Source organism: Simochromis diagramma, unplaced genomic scaffold, assembly GCF_900408965.1.
Source record: "Simochromis diagramma unplaced genomic scaffold, fSimDia1.1 OVJJ01000293.1, whole genome shotgun sequence".
NCBI classification, from domain to species: Eukaryota; Metazoa; Chordata; class Actinopteri; order Cichliformes; family Cichlidae; genus Simochromis; species Simochromis diagramma.
Genome location: NW_024386801.1, coordinates 6984479 through 7008522, shown reverse-complemented (window position 1 = coordinate 7008522; position 24044 = coordinate 6984479). Strand labels below are relative to the sequence as shown.

The following is a 24044-nucleotide window of genomic DNA, read 5'->3' as shown; positions in this document are numbered from 1 at the left end:
CACCGCCACTCTAAAGAAAACAGAATCCTTGGTTATCGCGCATCCTTGTGTGGATAAATGACGGCTCTGCCGCTCGGCTTGATCTCACAGAGAGCAGTACGACACTCAGCAATGTGGAGATGTAGGAAGGAGAAGGACAACTCATTAACTGTCCTCACAGAGAGAGAGGGGGGGGAGGAGGGAGGGAGGGAGGCGGGGAATGAGATGGGAGGGGGAAGTAAGGAGGAGGAGGAGGGCAAGCACCTGCTCCTCTGATGCTCCCTGGAGAGATGGAGGGATGGAGGGAAGGAAGATGTGGCCCCAGACTGCTGATACCTCACAGCCCGGACATGTTTACTGTCCACTGGAGACAATCAGATCTGTTCAAGTCAGCTCCTCCTGCTGTTACTGCACACTCACACCATACAGAGAATCACTATCAGGCTCATTTTAACTGATTTACGTTTGTATACTATTTCTTTAAAGTAGCCATTCCGATATAATGTAAAAATACTGCTTAGGGAGGCAGTTAAATTGCAACAAGTCTTATTGCAGTGGATATTAAAGGCTACTTTATGATTTGTTATGTATGAATGCTAAGCAAAAGACATGCAAAGTGTCATAAATTCAAATGTTTCCAAGTATCTGCAAAGGAAGTCTGGGAAGACACCCTGGACTCTGAGTGATGCTCCAACCTGACTGTACGCTGACCTCAACCATGCAGCCAAGGATTATTTTTCAAAAGGTGACAAAGCAGAGACAAAGAGGCTTGTAGCAGCTTGTGTAAAAAAAACAGAGGAAGTGCTGCTTGTTTCTAGTAGAATCGCTGTCACCACAACATTTTTCTGTGAAGTGCTCTGTGGGTTAATTTTTCACAAGCTTTGTGTCAACTTTGTGGTTACGTTAAACAGGTAATGTAGCAGATAGATAGATAGATAGATGGATGGGTTATTTGAAGCGAAAATACCATTAATACACTTCACTTTGATTTTCTACAATATTTGCTGAAGTTATAAATATGCTATGTTAAGTATCAAGTCCTAAACATGTTTAATACCATTCATCTATCATGATGTGCTATAAGCTTGCTCAGCCAGCTTCATTTAGTCTAATATTTCAACATCTCCCCTGGGCCTCTCTGTCTCCGTCTTTCTTGATCATTCATCCCTTCATTTCCTCATCCCTCTCTCCTCGTCTCCCAAGCAGCTGCTCCACTTTGCAGCTATTTAACAGCTGTTTTGCATCAATTTGCGCTTCAGAGTGCAGATTTCTACCTTGTCCATCCTTCTCCTCCCTCTCACTTTTCTCTTTCTCTCTCTCTCTCTCCTTCCTTCTCGTCTTCCTCTTGCATTTCTAAGATGCCAGACACACAGTAGCACCAAACAGCCTTGATGTTTTCCTCAATGAATAGACTTTCTCCTTCAAGTCTTTCCCTTTCCATTCACTGATGAAAGACTCTCACACACACTAGCCTGCATAAGTGCAGAAAAGACACTCATTTGTACACACACACACGCACACATAAACACATATGCATATGCACACAGATTAGCCACCCCCTACTTCCCTACTTTTCTCTCTATGGAAACAACAAGTACTAAAGGAAGCAATGGAAAAGAAAAGAAAAAGTGAGGCTCCCCTATAATCCTCAAATCCCCCTCTCTTGTACTCAAACCTACACAAGAGAAAAGAGGGGGAGTGAGTGTGTCTGTATGTGTGCGCGTGTGCAGAGACTAGTGTAGCCTGACATGATTTATGGTTTGGCTGTGCACTGCAAGCAGACACTCTCAGTTTTCTCTGAGGTGGGTGTCTCACCTCCATCCTTTGTGACCTATACAGGTTGTATAGCTGTGTCTGTGTGTGTGCAGGAAAAAGACAGGGAAAAAGAAAAAAAGGAAGGCGGGAGGACGACACACTGTAAAATATACACGTGCAGGTGCATGAAAGGGAATCCAAACCTGATTGAAAATGGGCTGCCTGTTCTGCTTGTTTGTGTGTGTGTGTTTGTCGGGGTCACTGCACACAGCGGCGTGTATTCTCCGGGTGGGTTACACTTGCCGGTTGGACTGTTGGATCCCCCATTAAGCAGCGTGTAAAAGAGGCCAAGCACAGAGGCCATTATGAACTCCAGCGGTAATAGCTCCAGGAATCTTACTGCCTCTGGAGACCCGGTCATTAGCCTATTCCTCTCTCATAAAGCCCTCTATCCATCACACACGCAAGCATACACACATTTGTATGCAGACGCAGCCACACACAAACACGCAAGCACATGCACCGTTTGTCTCCGTCTCCTGCTCCCTTTCTCTGTCTATTCATCTCTGGTGAAGGAGGGAATAGTGCTGGGGATACTGCTACAAGAGCAATCCACCAAGACATCCACAGATGTCTTTGAAAACAGATGCACCCGCTCGCACATAAACACACGCACACAAACCAGTGGCACGCACGCACACACACAGATGCTCATTTACAAAAGCAGCGAGGCATAATATCAGCCATGAACCCAAACCCCTGATTATTTAAATGTATTCCTCCTTCCCCATCCAGTGAAAGTGAGATGCTGTAGCAGCCTGTTAGCCGCGGTCAGGTAGGAGATTACAAACAGAAACACTGTCACATACAATGGCGCTACGCGGCTGGACAAGCATTATAATAGCAACTAAATCCACCTTCTGAGCCTTCTCTCTCTTACACATAGATGTATGTGTGCATACACACTCTCTGCAGGGAGATTTACTGGCAATTCAAACAGTGGATACAAACTGTAGAGACAACAATAAGATGAGTACAGTCTTTATCCTCAGGCAGCTGCACAGACACACACACATCCTGTACAATGGTATGTTCATAACTGCCATGCAAAACAGCGTCCACGAATACACAAGCGCACACACACACACACACACAAAACTCACACCCTCAAAGTATGCAGACTATAGGCAAAGCAAAAGTTCCTTTTTTTAAAAATATGGGCACATGCATATCGACACACACACACACACACACACACACACACACACACACACACACACACACACACACACAAAGTCATGCAATGTACTGTATGTACTATCACACCCAATTCAAAGGGAGTCCAGAGAGAAAAGATACCTGGGGATGGAGACACATTGGCAAAGGTAATGCTGGAGTCAGTCACTCTGTCCTCGGGCAAAGGAAAAACCAAACCCACACACACATGCACGCCACATGCACACACACACACACGCACAGTGCTGTAAAGATAAGCACTAATCCTGTTTATTACCTCCCTCCTCTCTGCACTCTCCCTCTCTTTTTCATTTTATCTCTCTCTCATTTTCTCCCTCGCTCCCCTCTTCTCTTATTTTTCCTGTCTCTCCTCCTCAAGCCTATTTTAGTAGCGGTCGCGCGCACACACAGACTCACACACACGTTGTCAGTTTACTCCTGTGATGTTTGTTGGCCTGGGGCTGAGACGAGGAAACAGGGAGGGGAGTGTTGATGTGTGCTGCTCTTTTCCAGCTCCAGCTCTGTTCACGTCCTGCAGAGAGAATTACCTTCCCTTTGTCTGTGTGAAGGGGCTGCTGCCTTTACCATCTGTGCAGCGGATACAGTGGCAGGCGTGTGTGTCTGCGTGTGCATGTGTGTGTGTGCCTCCTTGCATGTGCATGTGTTTCCATGCGTGTGTGCATGTTTCTGTGAGACTGTTGAGTAATCCTTTAATATAAAGACATTTTTGCAGAATCTGATGTATTAAAAGAGAGGGAGGGGCGTGTTTGGAGTTAAGGCTTTGTGATAAGAATTGTGTGTAAGGGTCACAGAATGAGTGCCATCACATTCATCTGATGTGTGTGATATTAATGCTGAAAAAATAGTGTTGTTTGGGAGCTTTCAGAGCGTTTTCATGTTATTTTTTTGACCTTGGAGGCAGAAACTGAAAAAAAAAAACCCAGTCAGCATCCTTCTGGTGGCTGACCTCAAACTTTTGATCAAATCACTTGATGCCCGAGTTGCTCAGTTGATTCTTTTTGCATGGTCACTTCCTCAGTTTAGTTCTCTCAGTTTTCTTAGTAGTTTTATTCCTTGAATAAACATCCTGTTTAGGGTTTCTGGGTACAAATCATTATTTATTTCGCTTTTTTTTTTTTCATAGATTGCTTCTAAGTGCGTTGGGAATGCGCTCACAGCTTGATTTTGCTAACTAATTTATGTAAAAACCTTTCTTTCTCTTCCACTTGCTTGAAATGTTTGCACAGTTTTTAAAAACTGATATTGTTTTTTCTGGGCAGCACGGTGGAGCAGTGGCTTGCACTGTTGCTTCACAGCAAGAAGGTCCTGGGTTTGAATCATCTGGATGGAGGCCTTTCTGCATGTTCTCCCCATGCAGTTAGTGAGGTTAGGCTAACTGGCGATTCTAAATTGTCTATAGCTGTGAATGGGTTTCTGTCTGTGTGTGTTAGCCCTGTGACAGATTGGCGACTGGTCCTGGATGTAGCCCACCTCTCCCCCTGTGGCAGCTGGGATAGGCTCCAGGGCCTCTATGACCCTGAGCTGGAAAAGAGGATAGATGATTGTTTGGTTGTTGTTATTTTTTGACTTTTTATGGTTATTCTGGAAGGTTTCAGAGTGAGCCGAGCTCTTTTCATGTAGGTGCACCATCATAGCAAAGTAATCACATTTTCCTCTATTTCACTCTTTTAGGCATCAATTCCACCTCTTGTACTTTCCTCCACCTTCATCTTAAACCACCCACATTCTCTCTCTCTCCTTCTCTCTCTCTCTTGTCCATCTCTCTTCCCCTTGACCCTCTCTCTTTCTTTCTACCTCACTCTCTCTCTCCAGATTGGCATGGCAGAGAGCAGCAGCTTGCCGTGGTCAGGCCAATTATTTACATAATTATGATCTCCCACTTAACCACATGATCCCTTACCTGGGCGTGGGCAATTAAAGCCACCGTCATTATGCAGATTATGCAAATGCAGTCATAAGCAGAACAAGGTGGCGATAGCTCATGTGAGCAAACACGTGCCCTGTAACCGTGAGCGTGCTCTGTTGGTGTCTGTCAGCTGTGTGCAGCAGGATGTGGGAACACACTTGTCAGTTTTCTGATTTGTTAATTGTATTTTTTTTTCTCGTGCCACTTGTTGACCACAAACTGTCTAAATGTTCACAGGTGGCGCTCAGTTTTCGTTCTTGATGCAGCTTTGCTTTTATGAGCTGAGATTTTTATGTGACCAGCCTTCAAACAATGAAGAAGAAGGGGTTTTTTTTGGTTTACAGAGGTCAACATACAAAGAAAATTAAGTTTTAAGACTCAAATGTTGTTCGACCTTAGTAGCACAACCAGCCAGGCTGTTCCAGCTGTCAGGGCGAGAGATGGGTTACATCGAGGATGGGCGTAAACAGAGAGACGCACGTCCATTCATGCTCAGCACGGTCTCCAGTTAACCTAACATGCATGTTTTGGACTGTGGTAGGAAACCAGAGCACCTGGAGAAAACCCACACAGGTAGAGGGAGAATCGTGCCGCCCCTAAGAAGTCATTATTTATTCAAATGGGTTTTGTATATCATAGCTAAAGCAGCCAACACAAAATCTGCTTTGTCTATTGATGCTTACATCAGTTATGCTTAGTACCCCGGAAATAAATTGTTCTCCACACTAGATCAAGTTTTGGACACTAGCTTCTCGGGAGGCGCTCAATATTTCTCTGCTTCTTTTCGTTAACATTAAAATCTCTCTGTTTCAAGACTCAAGCAGTGAAGTGATGAACAGAGAAGAGAAATGCTTAAGCGTTTGCCTCGACATTTGGAGCTAATTAAACGCAGCCTGTTAATGATGCACTGAAATCATGACATATGGCTTCCCTCTACACGCGATGTTAAATTAACGATTTTAATAAATTCATAAAAGGAATCAGTTTTCATATTCACGAATCTGGTGCTCGTGTAATCTAGCTGGGATTAAAATAAAAGTTCGGTTTGCACTCCACTTGTGTTTCAAAGTGACGACTGTCTGGGATAAGTGCGGTGTTGGTTCTCAAGAGCCGAGCATTATCTCTGTGTCTCTGTCCGATTTGGCTCGATTGCCCTTTAGATCGGATTTTATTTGTGGTACCTGCTTGTTAACTCCAGCTGAAACACAATTAAGTGCAGAGACAGAGAAGGGCTAATGAGATGGAGAGGAGAGGGCTATAAGTGACCCTGTGTATGTGTGCATGCATGTGTGAGTGTGTGTATGTGTGTGTGTGTGTGTGCGCATGTGTGTGTGTGCAGTCACATGTGCAAGTTCACTGGAACCTGCTAACACGGCGCGGCCAGGTGGCAGACAGAGCAATGCCCATGGGTAATCAACAGGCTCTTCAGTAAAGTGACATCATAGATTGTGTGTGTGTGTGTGTGTGTGTGTGTGTGTGTGTGTGTGTGTGTGTGTGTGTGTGTGTGTGTGTGTGTGTGTGTGTGTGTGTGATTTGAGCACAAAGGGAGACATGTCCAAACCTATATCTGCATTATAGAGCATACATACCCAGTCTAACCGCAGTTAACCAGCTCTTTGTAAAGACTCCACACACACGTGCACACACACATGTACCAATATACACACACTGACACATTCAATCAATTATGTTTTGACATGGTTCATGAACATGCAGATGGTGCAGGACCAGCAGGAGCAGAGGACTGGGGATGTCTCTCTCTCTCTCTCTGAGCCTCAGTTGTGTAGCTGTGTGTGTGTGTGCGTGCCTGTGTGTGTGTGTGTTTGTGTTAAGAAGTTCACCGTCCTGTAAAAGATATGAATGCTGGCAAATTTTAGTTGCTGTATTTTTATTTGGCTAATCCTCCCTCCATCTGCTCGTTATCGTACACCGAGCTGCTTATTACAGTTTTACTCTCTCTCTCGCTCTGTGTGTGTGTGTGTGTGTTGCATGTACTCTGAGTCTGTGCATTTCCTTTTTGCGTGTGTGTGTGTGTTTGTGTGTGTGAAAATGAGAGAGCGCTACTAGGAGTTGTTGTTATCACCTCAGGTTAAAATCTGCTGGCATTTATCCCAATCTCCCCAGCTCAGTGAGCAGACAGGCTGCATGCGTGTGTGTCCGTGTGTGTGTGTGTGTGTGTGTGCGTGCGTGCATGCGTTTGTTTTCATTGTGTGAATGCGTGAGATCTCACATCAAAGTGTTCTGCTTGTTCTAAATGAATGTAAACATCACAGAGCAGACATGTTTGCTCGTGTGAGCATGTTTGTGTGTGTGTGTGTGTGTGTGTGTGCGTGTGTGTGCGTTGCTGGGTCCACACATGTTTTAAGTGAATCCTGTGTTAATTAAGACCTCATTAGTGACAACAGCTCTTTGACAAATTAGGGTGGATTGCTTACTTGCTCACTTGTTTGTTTTCTGGTGGAGACATTACCAAACACGCTGTTTTATTCATTCCTTTTCTTTTACGTCCCTTCCTTCCTTGAGTTTATATCAACTGTCTCTGGAGGATAGAAATCATAAAAAATAGATTAATGTTGTTTTTCTTTTTTCTTTCTTTTTTTTTTGGTTTTATTCTTTGTATTTTTTTTGGCAAGAGAAACTTATCCAGCTCCCACATGATGTTTCCCCGTGCGTGTGTGTGCATGCGTGTGGTTTTTATCTCCTCTGTGTTATCAAGCTGTTGTCATGGTCTTTTATTCATCTCATTAATAACAGTGCCCTTGAGGTGGAGCACCGCGACCCTGTTTTCATCGGCACACACTAGTAAGCACAAGCCTGCACACACACACACACACACACACACACACACACACACACAATTAAAAGCGCAAGAGGCCCTGACAGCAGCTTCCTTTGAGGCAGCACCCATCTCAGCCTCCGTGTGAGTACACAAAGACTCTCCACACATACTGAGAGGAATTATAGCCAAACAAACAGCATGTGTGCGTGTGTGTGTGTACACACACACACACACACACACACACACACACACACACACACACACATATATATGTATACATTCTCGTAAACACTTATTTCTGTGCTATTTAAAGTAAGGACTCAAGAGCAGTGGTTGACTAGACATATAGGCCAAGTTTATACTCTCATAAAAAGATATACAGTGAACCTTAATTATATATGAATATACTCCTTATGGCTAATTTTTGGACATACATGCACTTTACATATACTGTATGTTCCCAAGCACTAAAAGTTGCAAATCTTCAGACCTATTCAGGTTTGTTATGAGAAGACGTTCTGGCCAATGAAAATACAAATATTTATTTCAGTTATAGATTTGAAGTTTATAGATTTACTGGTTTTAAAAACATTAAAGACATTCTGACAGGTTTCCCTGTGTACCTGTGTTGTATTCTTAGGCTACGTCCAGAATAGCCCGGATTGAAAACGGCGTTTTCGTCTGAAAACGCTCCGCGTCCACACTAACGTTTTCAGTCGTTAGTTGTGCGTCCACGTTGAAAAGGCCCAAAACGCTTACGTTAATTGGTCACATGACTACATCACATGACTAAAATGCAACGTAGCCTTAGTGGATTAGTGGGGCAGATGTTAGATAGATAAACAGTGGTCAGTAAGATTAGAAAAATGCTATACAAATGCTAGCCTAGTACCATTATGATGCATGTATTATATGTCTGTTCCTAACTCCTCCCGCTTTTTCATGACACTCAAATCCTTAAAGATTATATATATTATGTGCAGTAGCTGATCTCAAAACAAACAGAGGGTAGCACCCTGTGTGTTCATTTGGAAAACAGTGAGGGTTTTTATATTTCCTTGGAGAAAAAGAGAAAAAATAACTCAAAAGTAAGGACACAGAAGATTTTTCTTCACTACAAAGACATCCACAGTCTATCATTACTGAGTTTAATGCGCCTTTACTGCTGAACTAGTAACCACGCTGGATATTGTAAACATTCACAGTAAATTGGAGCGATGCTTTTCACCGTTCTCAGATTTCTCGTTTATGCACTTCACTTGTTATTTTGAGCGCATAAGCATGTTAATACCAACAAGGTGAAGTCCAGTGCACTGCGAGTCCCTGGATGGTCAAAAAGTCTCACCCTCAGTCGTCAGATTCTTGGCAACAGAGAAAAAGGTGAGTGATCACCAGCAAGTTTCAAGCCAGAAAGGAGGAAGATACATCATCAACATGAATGCTACATCAGCTCTAGTCTACTAACAGCTGCAGTTTTTTCAGGTGGTGATGTTACGTGCTTTATTCTTGTTTTTTGTTCATGGCTGCCTGTCGTCACTGTAAAATAACTTAGAATTAAATGTGTTTATGTGTAACTTAGTATTCAAGTAGCACTGAAATGCATCTCCACTTTAGCTAGCCTGCTACGGTAAGCTCAACAAGTTGTGAAGGTGCACAATATATACCGTTTGCTTTTAAGTCAACACCACCCTGTCAAAATGAACTACACTGATGAGTACGTATTATAGCCTATACAGTGTTATAAGGCTACTAATGGACATAACTGAACTGAGAAACAAACTCGGTCTTGGGTGTCTTTCTCATCAACGCCACAGCAGCTTTTTGCATGAACTACAATCTTCTTTTTGCAGCTGTTGCAAACATTTTGCAAGGCCGTTGAAGTCATTACTTTTCTGCAGCCTGAGAAATTAGTATTTGTTTGTGTGCTTCTGCCGCACAATTAAGGGAAAATATTTAGAGTGAAGTTACCAAATGCCGTTCTCACAGCGTGAGCGCCGGAGGCTGAATGAGAAGTGTGTGCCTTGCACTGTCTATGTGAGCGTGTGTTTGTGTGTTCATGTGACATCTGCCATAAATCAAGCCACAGTGTCCTTGCAGTTCTAACACATATCATGGAAATCAATGCTGAGGTCAAGCTGAACAGAGCTACCCAACCCCAGAAAATACCACAGCAGCCAATAAATGTGGCAGGCTAATACACACGTCAACACCTTGGCTTTCTCACCCTATCGACTTACCACGGATAATGTGTGCGCACACGTGAGCGAGTGCATGTATGGGCAGAAACACAAACGTCACAGAGTATGTGTCCATTCATCATGTAGACACTTGCACCAGGTTTAAACTGATGGACCTTTTTCAATAAATAAATAATTGTTGTTTTCTTTTTAAAGCAGCTTTTTGTTTCTGATTCCTGACGTTGTTGATATCCAAAGGAGCTCCAGTGCCATCCAGATAACACATGAGTGAGCCCCAGTGTTGGGTTGGATGAAATTTTCTTTCATTATAACAAACATGGACACACTAGTTTAGTCGGATCCTGCTGCGCAGAAAGTTCAAACCAAACAAATGTCTCTGAAATTAACCCCCAGTAAATGCAAATTTACTACCTTCTAAAAACTACAATTAAAAAGCATTTGGCCTTTTTTTAAAGTATAATTTACTTTGTCCTGAGAGCCAGCATCAGGCTAAGAAACACTCGGTTTAGGTCTTTTTGTGGGGATTTGTTTGACAGCAAGAAACACATAGAAACTCAACCTCTTTATAATTTAAACATAAAAGCTGCCTTTTTTCCCTTTTGTTTTTTCCCCTCTTTTTCTTTTCACGCCTCCCTACAGCTTAGATGCACCTTCTCTTGGGAACACATTCTGATTTTAGAAAAATCCGACTTTTGAAAAGACACCTGGACTGTGATCAGCTGACAAGTCACGGAGGGAAAACAGTAAATTGCCTTAATGTGTGTGACACATTTCACCAGGGGGGGTCCAGAGAGTGGGAAGCTAGAAAAAGATGTCACTTTCTTTTCCTTATGATACCATGGTAAGGTCATGGTGTGCTCTGGGTGAGAAGGTGTAGATTTGCTCTCATGCACACACACATCTTCATGTCTCCTATGTCACATGTTTCCCCCCGCTCCAGGATCTAAGAAAGATTTTCATGTATTTTGCATGTATCATCATCTTGATTTTCAATTGTTACCTCTAATCTAGATTCCTCTGTCATCCTTACCCTGCTCCACTTCTTCTACCTTGGCTAATCACATGGCAGTCGCTACACACACACACACACACACACACACACACACACACACACACACACACATCCCTTTACCCCTCACCCCCTACATTGTCAAATGATCATTGAGGAGCGAGTGTGTGGCTGACACAGTCTCCACAGCAACGGCAGTTAGGACCAGGAGGGGGGCTGGGGCATCTTCCAATGTGTGAGTGGTGAGAGGACACACACACACATATACACACAAACACAATGAACACACACACCTACATACAGCACAGACAGGTGCACACAACCACACACATACACAAACAAAGGTGGCAGCTATAACAAAAACCCATTCACACACATGCACAAAACCACAATCAAATAACACACAGACAAGTGCACACACACTACACAGACATTAAGCGAGACCTAGGAAACTGAAAAAAAGGAGGATGAAAGCAAGTGTGGAAGGAGGGTGGGAGGGAGGATGGAGGGGGGGCTGTTGCTTCCTGGAGAGATTTTCTTCTTCTTCCTCTCTCTTGTCACATGCACATGCAGATACAAACACACACAGACTCACACCTACGCACGCACACACAGGAATATACAAACAATGACAAAGCGCCACATAATCACTCAATCATTTATGAAAGCAGATGTATAATTCAAAAAGCAGCATGAAAGATTCACAAGGCAAAGAACATTGTTTAATCTGCCCTCCACCCTCTAATTCCCCCATCACTCCCTCCCCCTCTCCCTCCGTCTCACTTCTATCACACCCCTCTCTCTCTCCCACATTTCACCTTTTACCACAGCAGGTTTTTAATCACTGACCGCTGCCTGGCCCAGACAACTAAAAGGTCAGAGTTCGACTTCAGAGGGAAAACACAGACAGCGCTCAGTGTCAAGCATTATCATTCACATCCTTTCTCTTACCGTTTAAATGAACAAAATCCTACTTTACACTCGGCTTTCCTTTCCTACCTCAGTGTGTCAGTCTTAATTCTCTTCCTCCTCCCGCCGCCTCTTCACTGACCTCCCTGGTGCCGTTCCCGTCACTCTGCTCTCAGGCATGTTTAAGCACCTTTCTGAGGTAACCTCACACCTGTCTCCACACTGACACCGGCCGCACTCTCCTGCATTTCACACAGCTGCTCGAAAGACTGCAGATGAAAACTGTTTGACTGGCAGCAAAAGCCCCAACTGAAACTGAGTGATAAACCACAGAGCTACTGTAGATGCCAAGCACAAAATATCCCTTGAATTACATTAAAGGATTATGTTTATTTAGACTGCATTTCTACTATTAGTAACTGTTTATAATGGATTCTAATGATCAGTTGATCCTTAAATTAAATTAAGAGCTGAAAATGTTCAGGTTTTTTGGAGGGGGAAATTTTTAGATTTTAAATTTTTCCTTTTATACTTTAGTAAATGCTTAAATGGGTAACCAGTGATTCAGTTACCTAGGTGACAATTAATTGTCACCCATAATTTAAGGTCATTTAGCTCTGAGGTTGACTACACTCTGTCGATCAAGCCTAAAAATAACAAAAAGACCCATTCCCAGTTGTACACAGTAGTAACAAGAGAGAGAAAAAAAGCACAACTAAAGTATCAGGGGAGTGCTTCAGTAGGTCAACGCACTGAGCAAGAAGACTCAGAAAATTTACTTCTTCATGAAAGAAAACTAAATTTTGTCTCTCTGTCTTTCTGTTTCTGAAAAATCTAAAATGATGTTGTGACACCGAAAACATCATGAGAAGTGGCTCCTGCAGAAGCACAGCGTAGCCCTCCTTACCTGGCAGAAAACGGTAAATCAATCTGACATCACCCGAGCCATTAATTACGTCTTGAAAGAATGACTGCATGAAAAGGGAGATTCACTCTCTGCGGCGTGTGACCACCCTCCGTGCTGATACAATGTGACAGAACAAGAAATACCACCACAGAGCCATCCGCGGGAACATCAAAGACTGAGTATAATTGGTCTTACCTGGGAGGTAGAAGTGTGGGGTCTTTAATCCGAACATGATCCTGGATCCCTCCTCCACTGACTCAGAGAGTAAGACTCCGGGTTAAAGGAGGCAGGGAGGGGGGGTCGGGCAGAGGGAATGGGCTGCGGTCGGCTGGGTTAAGGAGTTTGTTGTTAGTGTAAGTCATCAGACGACTCCCTGCTCCAGCTCTCTCTCTCGCGCACGCTCTCTTTCTCTTTTCTGGGCCCTGCGGGTGTGAGAAAGGAGGCAGGGAGAGGGGTCAGCCTCTGTCTACCTCGCTCACCTCCTCTTCAGCCTCTGAACTCAACCCGTGTAGAGAGAACAGGAAGTAGAGAAAGATGCAGAAAGAGTGACAGAGAGGAGGGTGAAGCAAAAAAAAAAAATACTCCAAAAGCTGAGGATGGGAGACAGTGTGCTCATGCCATCTTTTACTGAGGAGATCGTCTGGGAGGGAGAGCCTCTGAGAGAGTTGGGAGGGTGACAGGAAGGATAGAGAGGGAGGAGGGAGTGAAGGAAAGAGAGAGAGAGAGTCTTCAGTCGGTGTCCTCTCCTTTTTTTTTTCAGTCCTGCGCTTTGTAATCCCTTCCTTGTTATTCATTCAGCGGCCTCTTGCTCGTTTGCTGTATAATGATCTGTTTTTCTGTGCCTCTGTTCTCCTTTCTGTCTCTATTCTTGCTTTATCCTCCCTCCTTTGCCTCAGTCCCACCACTGACTGCTCAGCTCAGCGAGCACAGAGGAGGAGGAGGAGGAGGAGAAGGGAGAGAGAGAGAGAGAGAGAGAGAGAAAAGAGGGTGAAGGGGAGGGAGGAAGAGAAAAAAGAGGGGAGGAGGAGAATCATAAGACAGATGAGTGAGGGAGAGATGAATGAGTTTATGTTAGTGCAGTGTGCGCACACGTGTTTGTGTGTGTGTGCGTGTGTGTGTGTGAGAAATGTGAAGAGAGGAGGAAGGATGATTTAGCTGGTGCGAGTAAAAGGAGAGAGAGAGAGAAAGAGGGAGGAAGAGAGGCGAGAGGGTGTTGATGCAGTTCTCATTATCAGTAGATTGGACTGGTGCCTGAGTGACAGCTGATTCATCATGAGAGAGAGAGGAAGGGAGAGTGAAGGGGAGGAAAAGTGTGTTTTTGTGTGAGTGTGCGCATGTGAGTGTGAGTGTGTAGAGGAGGGAGGGAGGGGAGGGGGTTAAAACCTGCCCTTAAGCATCTGCTTCATTCAGCTCTCCTCTTCTTCTCTTCTAGTTTTTTTCCTCTCCTCTTCTTCTACACTTGAAAATCAACAGTCTGCTTCTTTGGACCGCAGGCACGCTGGTGCGTACCATGATGTGACCGGCATAGCTGTACCACAAACACATACACACAGCCCCCTAAACCACTCGCATGCTCCCACTGATTAGACAGGCCTCATATGTCTGACACATCACGTTAGCCTAGCTTTCCATCAATTACTGTCCACTCCCGGTGAGCAAACGTCCCCTCTACTGTCACCGAGACCCAATTCTATCACGTTAGTGACGATGCCAGAAATCGCTGCCTACACACACACACGCACGCACGCAGACACGGCATCAAACCGAACCTCATCCAGGGGTGACAATTAGGAACAATTATCTGAGATGGCTCTTTGGCGTTTTCTCCGTAATGTCAGCGTCCACGGCGGCCCAGAGGAACCCGGTTGCTCTATCATCGTCTCCATCTATGCACAGTAGCCTTCATTTCTCTCTGTCACTTCCTCTCTCACACATATGGTGCAGACATCTATGCAGCCACACATGCTCTGCTTCATTTCACACACACATTTGTGACACAGACACACAGACCCCTGAGCCTCCTACCTCAGTTATTTAACCTCTATCTTCTCCTTTCTACCCTACATCTATTTTTCCCATTCTTCATTTTTCTTAATCTTTCTTCTCTTTATTTCTTCTTCTTTTTTTTCCTTCACCTATCTCCTTCCTCTTTGGGAGTTGTGAGGAGGAAGTATGCTGGTGATAAGATTGATTGTGAGGGTCTCACAGAGCTATCTATAACCCTGTTTGCCACCACTGAATCAATGGAGAGAGACGACTGTAGGACACAGTGTATACACTACACACACACACACACACACACAGTGATCAACAGCTGTGAGAGCAGTTGTGAAACATCAGCTAACCACAAACTGACAGAGGGGGCAGACTGGAGAGAAGAGATAAAGAAGACTTAAAAAACAGCGAAGAGGATGGAGAGATGGTGGGGACTAGGGGGAGGAACGAGGGAGGGAGGTGTATGTTACATGTGTGATGGGCATGAATTTTTATTTTTATTTTTTTACAGTTTATTGCACTTTTTTTGTATCTTCCCAAGCTTATATATCATATATACACTTATATATCATATATCATCGCTCTGCAAACACCAGTGACCTCAGGGTCAAGACAGTCAAGACCTTTTGCCCCCCGGGGGGTCATGCTCTGCTGCGTGATGCAGGGCCGACGAGGTCAAGAGAAGAAGGGGAGGAGGAGGTGAAGGAGGAGTGCCGATAAACCAGCCAGCACAGTTTGTGATGATTACAGACAACAGCCAATAACGAGCATCCACCTCTGACCTCATTGCTGTGGAAACGTGAGGGAATGCCTGTCACAGAGGGAGTAGTATAACTCAATCTATCAACAAAAGGTGAGGGGGGTTGGAGTGGGTGGGTGTATCTGTGTGTGTGCGAGAGGGAGAAAAAAAGACTGTGAAGAGGAAGGAGACAGATGATGATGTGGTCAAAGCAATACCAGCCTCGCTCGTGTCACAGCCCTCCTTTTCCCTTATTGGAGCTCTTGTTCTGCCTTCAAAACAGACGCTATCACACAAACACACACACGCACACACACACACCCTCTTCCCTTCTCCTCCCTGCTTCTTTCTCTATCATTTGCCTGTCAGATGCATGCTGTGGCAGAATAAGAGCTGACACCCCGGTCCCAGCAGCAACCAGGGGCTGCCATCAGCACTTAAACATTTTCTCTCTCTGCTGCTTCTCCCCCTTCGCTCCCCTGTGTCCATGCAGCACTCCAACTGCTGACAAGGAGCACAGAGAAGATGACAAATAAATGGAGGAAAATGATGAAAAAAAAAAGATAAGCCCCCTCCTCATCATGCCATTGTTCCTGCTTTCCCTCCCCCTTCTCTTGTTTTCTCTATCCCTCCTCATCCCAGCCCCAGTGAGGTTGCTGACCCCGAGTGAGTGAGCCTCATTACTCTGTATCTACTCTTGTTGCTGAAAAAACAAATCTGTGTGTACACAAGTATGCAATGACAAGAGGAATTGTAAATATATTTGTCATTCCTGGAGTCACTCTGGAACAATGTTTAAAAAGACAACAGACGATGAGCGTCATCACAGAGAGAAGCAAAAAAAAAAAAAAGATTAAAAGACAGGGATGGGCAGAGCGGAGGATGAAGTGGTGGAGAGATGAGGGGATGGATGGATGGTTGGAGGTGGAGGGGCTGGAGGGGGTGGCTTGCATTGGATCAAAGATAATTGTCAGAGGGAGTCATTATGCACATATTGTATAGAGGAGTCGCTTCTTTCAAACAATCCCTCTCATCACTTCTGTCCTCTTAATCAGCCTCTCGTGGTCTTCCACACCATCAGGGATTTTAATTGGACGCTGATGGGTTTGCCGTGACCTCAAGAGAGAAAAAAGTACGTTTGCATTGCTGGGATAGGAATTATTGGGACGTAAAAATGAATCCACATGACTATTGGCATTAATCTAATGTAGTAAAATTTTCAAATGAAGTAGAAAGCAGCACAGTCCCAGGTTGTCTCCTATCCCCCCTAAAAGTTATGACACAGCCCCAGACAACCAGTAATAAGCCCTAAACTACAGTCTCTTTGAGGTCTGGGATTATTTAGATAGCTTTGGTCTGTGTATCTTTGTCTGCTGGCACACTTGTGACGGTGTCAGGCTGATGGAGTTGATGGAGGGAAGTATGCTGTGTGTTCTCTGGGCCCGCATTTCAACCCCCAAGTTAAACTCTGGACTCAGGCTGTCTGGTGCCTGTCTGCCCACGAAAATATCCCAAACATGACACTCATGCATGCTTACATAGACATCAGAACGTGGCCTGCTGAAGCCCTGAATCAGCGCAACACAGACTAGGCGGACAATGTCCCACCACAGCATAAATCAAGACTGTTAATGGGCCTGAGCCACAGGGCTTCACTGTACTTCTCCACCTCCAAAATCTCTCTTTTTCTCTCTCTCCCCCTCTCTCTTGTCCATCTGTCCATTTGCACAGTGACGACACACATACTAAGTGTGAAATTAGCCTGCTGCTGCGACACTGGGGCATCTATCTATCTATCTATCTGCAAGTGTAGAAGCACACTGACACACACACACAGTGAGAAACTGCCCTTCTGTGTGTGTGTGTGTGTGTGTGTAAGATACATGTATTGCTGTGCATGCCTCTGTTTGGCCTGGCTCTGCTTACACAGATGGTGATATCTGGTGATTATCTCTGTATGTATCTCCTCCTCCATCCTGCAGCCCTTCTGGGTCGGTCAGGTCCCACCAACCACAGCACTACATCGATTTTGCTCCTCCAGGAAACTCAGACAGACACACACAGCTCCCCTAGGAGAATTTAAACTCCTCTCAGCATATTTCCCTGCTCTGATCTAACCACTGAAGCGATCTCTGACCTGGCCGTGTGAACTCCAAACCTGCGTCTGTCCCTGCTGATGTCTTCTGACCTCGGAGGATTGTAAATCATCACCTCAGGCGCATACTGACTCTGGAGCCGTTCTCTCTGACGTCTTGCGCTCAAATTGTGAAAAATTTCCTTTGTGAAAATCAGATGTGATCTCTTGATATATTCCTCTAAATTACTTCAGTGATACATCTTCCACTCTAATCCCTCACAAGGAAGATAGGGAACAAAGTGGCGTATGAAGGCGGCGAAAAGTGGTGATGGGGATGTCTATGTGGCATGCATTATTTACTTGAATGAATTTAACATACTTTAAAGCCGCATACGGTGTATGGATGAAAGGTTATGAATCATAGCTCAAAGGGGAAATATACTATAAATATTACAGCATGTCCCACTGGCTGAAAATATAATAGATGAATATTTGGAGCATTGCACATAAGGTGTGATACAATATTCAAGGTTCCCTACCCTCTTTTTTACCAAGACCATTTTAACCATCCAACTTGACATTTATTTTTAAAACTTTGCAAGTGCTGAACATTTAAGGATGGCCAAAATCCATTCAGTTTTATACACTAGCATGTAATACTCCCTTCAAGAATGATAAAAGCTGCCCAGATGGCCAACATAAACCGTTTCACTGTTTATGTTGTTATTTAATGAAGATGTCAGCTGAGGGGATGGATGCTTACATAGATCCTCCCTCTTCCCCTTTTTCTGTAAAGCCACTGTTCTGTGATGGGAGTAGTACACACCTTTGCCTGAAGTCCTTAGAAAAGGACTGTTACTGTCAGTAGTTTTTTTTGTTGTTTTTTTTACTGAAGGTTGTTGTGAAGATTGATATTTTAGACACTGTGCTGGTGAAAGTTTTTTTAATCAATTAAATAGTTGTTTTTTTGTTTTTTTTTAATCTGTGCTAACACTAATGAAAAATATTTTTATGCTTTGTACTGTTGTGCAGTCCAGAATTCATCCCGCTATCAGCACTTACACCATAAATAAACACAGAGTGAACCGCTTCCACTGGCAGCTCTGCATGCCCACATCATAACACTGTCTCCGCCATATTTGACAGATGATGTGGTTTGCTTCAGATCATGAGCTGTTTCTCCCCTGTTCCATGTTCTTCTCTTCCGATCACTGTGGTAAAAGTTAATCTTGGTTTCATCTGTCCAAAGATTTTTTTTTTCCATAACTTTGCAGGCTCGTTTAGATGCTTTCTGGCAAAGTCTCCTCTGGATTTCTTGTCTTGAGTGTAACCAGCGAATTACACCTTGTTGTAAAACCTTATACTCATAATTTTTACACTTTTTATTGTAGATTTTGACAATGTTACACTTATCTCCTCGAGAGTGTTCTTGGCAGGTTAGGTGTTTTAAAGTTACAGTGGTAAGCTAGATGTCAGTAAATTGCAGATTGCAGTCGAGTGAGTTCTGTTTTCCTACCCTCCAAGCCAAGAAAGATCAAAACCTTAAATTTAGGCTGTACCCCATAACTGTCGGCCAGCGTGTTTCTACTACTGTGTGGATTAGATCTGGATCCACCCCAGAGCTTTTCCTTTTCTGTGCAGGCTGTCAGTCTGCTGTTTACCTCAGCTGTCAGTCCCGGGTTAGAAGATTCTATCTGTATTTACTTTGAAGTAGGCTGTGAAACTTTGTTAAACAAGTCAGATATGGGTCAGCGAGTCAGAAGAGACAGAAGCTCATTTCTGACCAATGACAGCTATGCTGAGGTGAGTGCTTGAGGATATGTGGAACATTTAAAGTCCGCCTTTTTTGCCGCTGTTAGCCCCTGTTAGCTGCTGTTAGTGTTTTTTAGCTGTTATTTATGTGTGTTAGCTGCTGTTCGTTGACGTTAACTAAACTTTCTTTGAAGTGCACCGGAGCTTGCAGAATTCTTACGCTTAGTGAATAAACTCTCATACAATGTGAGAATGTATCAGAGGCAAAGTGTGATTTTTCAGAATACTCATGCCTAAAATTAGCTTTCACGTTTATAACCAGCTGTTGTTGTTGTTTAGTCAGCTGTACCGAGGGTCGCATGTCTAATTTCATGACAATAGGTAAATGTGACAATACTGGGAATAAAAGAGCAGGTTTTTGCACACCTATGGCTTCTTTTCTAAACATTTTCTCCTATTTACTCCTATTTATTTTCAGTCTAATGATGACCTCCTGTGCTTGTATGAACATCTCTATGAATTTCATACAGACAGTTCCAGGGAAAAGCTAATAAACGGAAAGCTGAACTTTTATTAAATACTCCATGTTCTTTATTCTTTATCTGTCATGAAATAATAAGGGAACTGGGCTCACGTAGCCATGAAACTGATTCTCAGTCAATTATTGATTTAGTTTTAAGCCTACTTTTAATTGTTTGATTTCAAATCCACTGTAGATAGGTTGAAAAATTGTATCAAATACTTATGGACTCAACTGCAGACTGTTTCCAAATTTTCTGCAAGTCACCACTGCGCCTTCCAGGATATCTGGCATGCTGGTGTGTGCAGTTCTTGTCACTTGTCAGTCAGCTGTCACTTAACATCTTGCTGAATTAAAACACAGAGGAAAGACTGGTGAGATTTGCTGCTGAAGGAGAGCAGCTCTTTAAACATTTTTATCAAAATAATAGTTATTCAAATGTCTCATATTCCAAGGCTCTTGAGGGAAATCCTGGCAGTCTGCACTAACTAACCACATCAAGGCAAACACAAACACCCACACGCTTCTACACCTTCACACGCATGTCCACAGACAGACACATTACCTGGGGGGTCTGAGCTCCCCCTCTATGGGCCTTCACCCCACATGCTCATCTCAATTAATCACCAAACAAAACAGATGTCAAGAACAAAGGAACGATCTCCAGCCCTGTGGGGTAAAGCAGGGAGGAGGAAGGGAGGAAAAGGGGAAGATAAGGAGAAGGAGGAGGGATGGCAGGAGAAAAAGAAAACAGGAGAAAGAAGCCACGGTGCATTTAGATCTAGGTGGTGCATTTGAGGCAAGTGATTGAAGGTTGTCGGGGCCATTAAAGTGGGAAGTGTTAGCTGTTTATGTGCCCGAAGCCCAGTGATACTGTAACTGTACAATACAAGATGAAACTGTAAAAGTGTGGGGGAAAAAAAGAAGAAGAAGTCACGATGCAAGAGGGGGAGAGTTAGAGACGGCAAGAGAGTGAGAAAACAACAAAGCCCTGGAGATGAAAGACAGTCTACAAAACAATGGATACAAAATAATGCTCAGCGGTGTGCAGAAATAGAGCAAAGATTGAAAACCTGCCAAGATAAAGACAAACCCCCGCCTTTGAACTGTCACTTCACTGCGATACTGTCAGAAAACAAATGGCAATCTTGACAGGTTTCAGCTGCTTTGAAAGAGACTGAATCATATTTTATTCACAAACGCATATTTTATAGCTTTTATAGCAAAGATCATAACCTGTTGTTAGGCAGTGAATTCTTGAATCTTGTGCTAAATTATTGACATTTACATAATGTACAGATGGCATAGGGGGGTGGGGTGAAAGCAGGGGGAAGTGGAAGGAAAGGGGGAAAGGAAAGGAGAGGAGGGAGCTGCAAGGGACTTTTTTTTTAATAACGCGCATCCATGAAGAATGCCATGTTGTTTGAGGTCTCAGTATTACAGGGAATAGCCATCAGTCTGCCAGCATTATCTGTTTCTTTTTCCTCCATTCGCCCATCCTTCAGCGGCAGCAGTCCTCTTTCTTTCTGCCTGCCTGTGGAGTGTGGACAGTGAGACTTACAGCTCGCATCAATAACAGGCAGATAACAGCCGAGTCCTCAGTCTTCAAGCACAGCCTTAAATCACATCAGCCCCGAGGGGAAGCAAATGAAGACCGAGGAGGAGGAGGGAAGAGAGGGGGGGAAGCTTACCTCTTACAACAACAACAACAACAACAACAACAACTACAACAGTGCCGTATGGGTAAAATACACGCAAAATTACAAAAACGTATAAATTTATGCAGCTTAGAAATAATCCTTGGTGTTTTAAGTGAGAGTTCCCACACTGAGGAACACACAAGCAGAGGAGAGAAGAGCATATGTGTCTATACGTGTCTTCAGACTCATTTTCTCTGTCTTTATAAAAAAGCAGCACATTGCGGTGCTGAAGTATACAACATGAAAAACGCAACATGATCCAGAGCACACTGGGAAAAACAGACCTCACCTGAATTGAGCAAACGGCGGCACAAAATCAGGTTTATTTGACTTGTATTTTAGACCTAGTGGTTAACCAAGCTACATCATTTAAGAAGAAGAAGAAGAAACACACCCAGTTAGAGTGTCAGATGGATTATACAGTAAAGTTCAAGGTTGTCCTTTGGCCTTTTATTATCACCTTTATAGAAGAAAAAAAGGAAATGGTAAAATTACTCTCTAAACTTAGCTTCCTCAAATTGTAAAATAAAAACACTTTAAATGCCATCATTGTTTACACCAAAAATTCCTGGTTCAACTTTCAAAAGAAAACAATTTCTATTTATATACACCAAACCCTCAGCCATAGGCCCCATAATCCTCATATCAGTCAATTGGTCACAATGTTTTTTTGAAAGGACCTGATTAACTCAAACTAAAGTCACACTGCTAACAATAGAAAATGTTCACAAAGAGCAGACTGCAATGAGCTGGTGATTTCAGAGAGGTGAAAAACATTTAGGTTGGGCGACTGCAGGGTTTCCTCGTGCAGCGAGCGATTATCTATTTGTGACTGCTGTGATCTGCAAAAACTCATTAAAAGACATTTGCCAGGCAGGCATTAAAAGCATCACTGATGAGAGCGTTTAAAACCTACATGTGTGCTGGTAACCATGGTGTACACGATGATGCGCAGCTCTCTCCTGGAAGAAAGGACCAAGGAAAGACCAAGCAAGAGCAGGACACAGTTAATGCTTTGAAATAATTTTTTTGAATGAGTTTTTGGTTGTGAACTGTGAAATGTTGACTAAAGAGGAGATTATTCTCCCCCACAGCTTTGGAAAACATTATTTTCTTCATTCATGTCTATGGTACCATATTCTTCATAAAGATATAATATATTCATATTGCTCATATTCTCACATATATCACTATGAAATATCTCCCCTGTGCTCTCTCTCCCAGACACTATGTCTGCATGTTCATGTGGTTGTTAAAGTCTCTTTTACTCCTCACCTATTATTTCTGTTTTCAATCTCTTCTTGTTCTTTCTGCTTTAAAATGGAGAAATGCCTGCGTGAAGAACCAATAAGCCTACAATAACAATTTGAATTAATTAATTAATTACTTTTTAGTCTATTTAGGGGAAATAGGTTGTGTTTCAACTGTTTAAACAACTTTGCCAGCTATTCCCCAGCTTTTTCTGGTCGTACTGAGCAGGTTTACACTGAAAATAGCCACTTACAATAAAGCTGCGGGAAACTGCGCATAATTTTCTGTTATTATATTGTTATATATTATATGATATACGCTACACCCTTCATAGTGTGTAATTTTCATTTTAGATTTTGAGCGTACAAATATTTTGCCTTGGTTCCAATCTTTTAGCACACTTCTGCTCCCATTACACTAGTTATGTTAAATTGTGTTCAAGCTTGTTGCTGTAATGGCTGAACCAAAAGCAGACTCGCAAGCAAGGTATAAGTCTGTAACTCATCTTTAAAGTTCAAAGCTTGGCTCATATGATGGGTAGGTGGGCCAGGAAGCAAACTGACTAAAAGGTCAAGGTCCAAAAGCAGTCCAAAAATCCCCAAACTCCAAAAAGCTAAATTTGTGAGGATAAGGCAAAAACAGTGGTTAAAAAATACCAAGAGATTCACATGGTCACAAGAGAATGTCGCAAGCTTAGCAAAATGCTGAGACAATCGGACAGAGAGCAGAAGGAACCTGTATAAATACTGGATGGGTAATTAGCTGGTGGGAAACAGGTGTAGCTGAAAACTGGTGGGAAACAGAACAAAGAGAGGAAGTAGAACTAGAGCTAGAGGACGATACTATGAGGGAAGCTCAACACATCGTGGCTTCCTTTGTGTTAACTGACTTGACAAAACCTGAAAACACAGCTGGAGATAATGGTTATGAACTTCCTCTGTTAACCAGGGCTTTTTGCTTCAGGCTCTGTGCACGCTCACATAACAAGTGGTGTTTTATAGTGCATGTGAAAAAACGATCCCTATGAGTGTCCCCCATTACTCCAGTCAGAGACATCATCAGGTGATGATCGTGATTGCACTTGGAAATAAAAAAGAATAATTGAAAACATGGCACTTCCGGGGAATTTTAAACTGAAACCCTGAAATTTTTTTTGCATAAGTTACCATGGTAATTTAGCTAGCTAACAAAAAAAAAAAAAGAGTCACTTGGGTAAAACAGAAAACTCTGACTTCAAGCTTGAAAAGGAGGCTCGCAAACTGATTAATCTTGCTTCATAGTGCATGCCCTGGTGAGTAATTTCAAAAATAA

The 24044-nt window shown here is 43.3% G+C and overlaps 1 protein-coding gene across 3 annotated transcripts in view; it reads right to left on the bottom strand.

Annotated features, from left to right (window-relative positions):
* The window catches only part of LOC120729671 (genetic suppressor element 1-like), a 39488-nt gene extending 25829 nt beyond the window's left edge, over positions 1 to 13659 (bottom strand). The window contains exon 1 of one of the 3 annotated variants that reach the window (XM_040025432.1): positions 12895 to 13659. In XM_040025432.1, coding sequence (XP_039881366.1) covers positions 12895 to 12931 — 37 coding nt within the window. In that variant the 5' untranslated portion in view covers positions 12932 to 13659. Of the gene's footprint in view, positions 1 to 3; positions 152 to 12894 lie in introns of those variants that run through there. The other 2 variants (XM_040025433.1, XM_040025434.1) reach the window with 2 other exon arrangements.
* Between the last annotated feature and the right edge of the window lie 10385 nt (positions 13660 to 24044).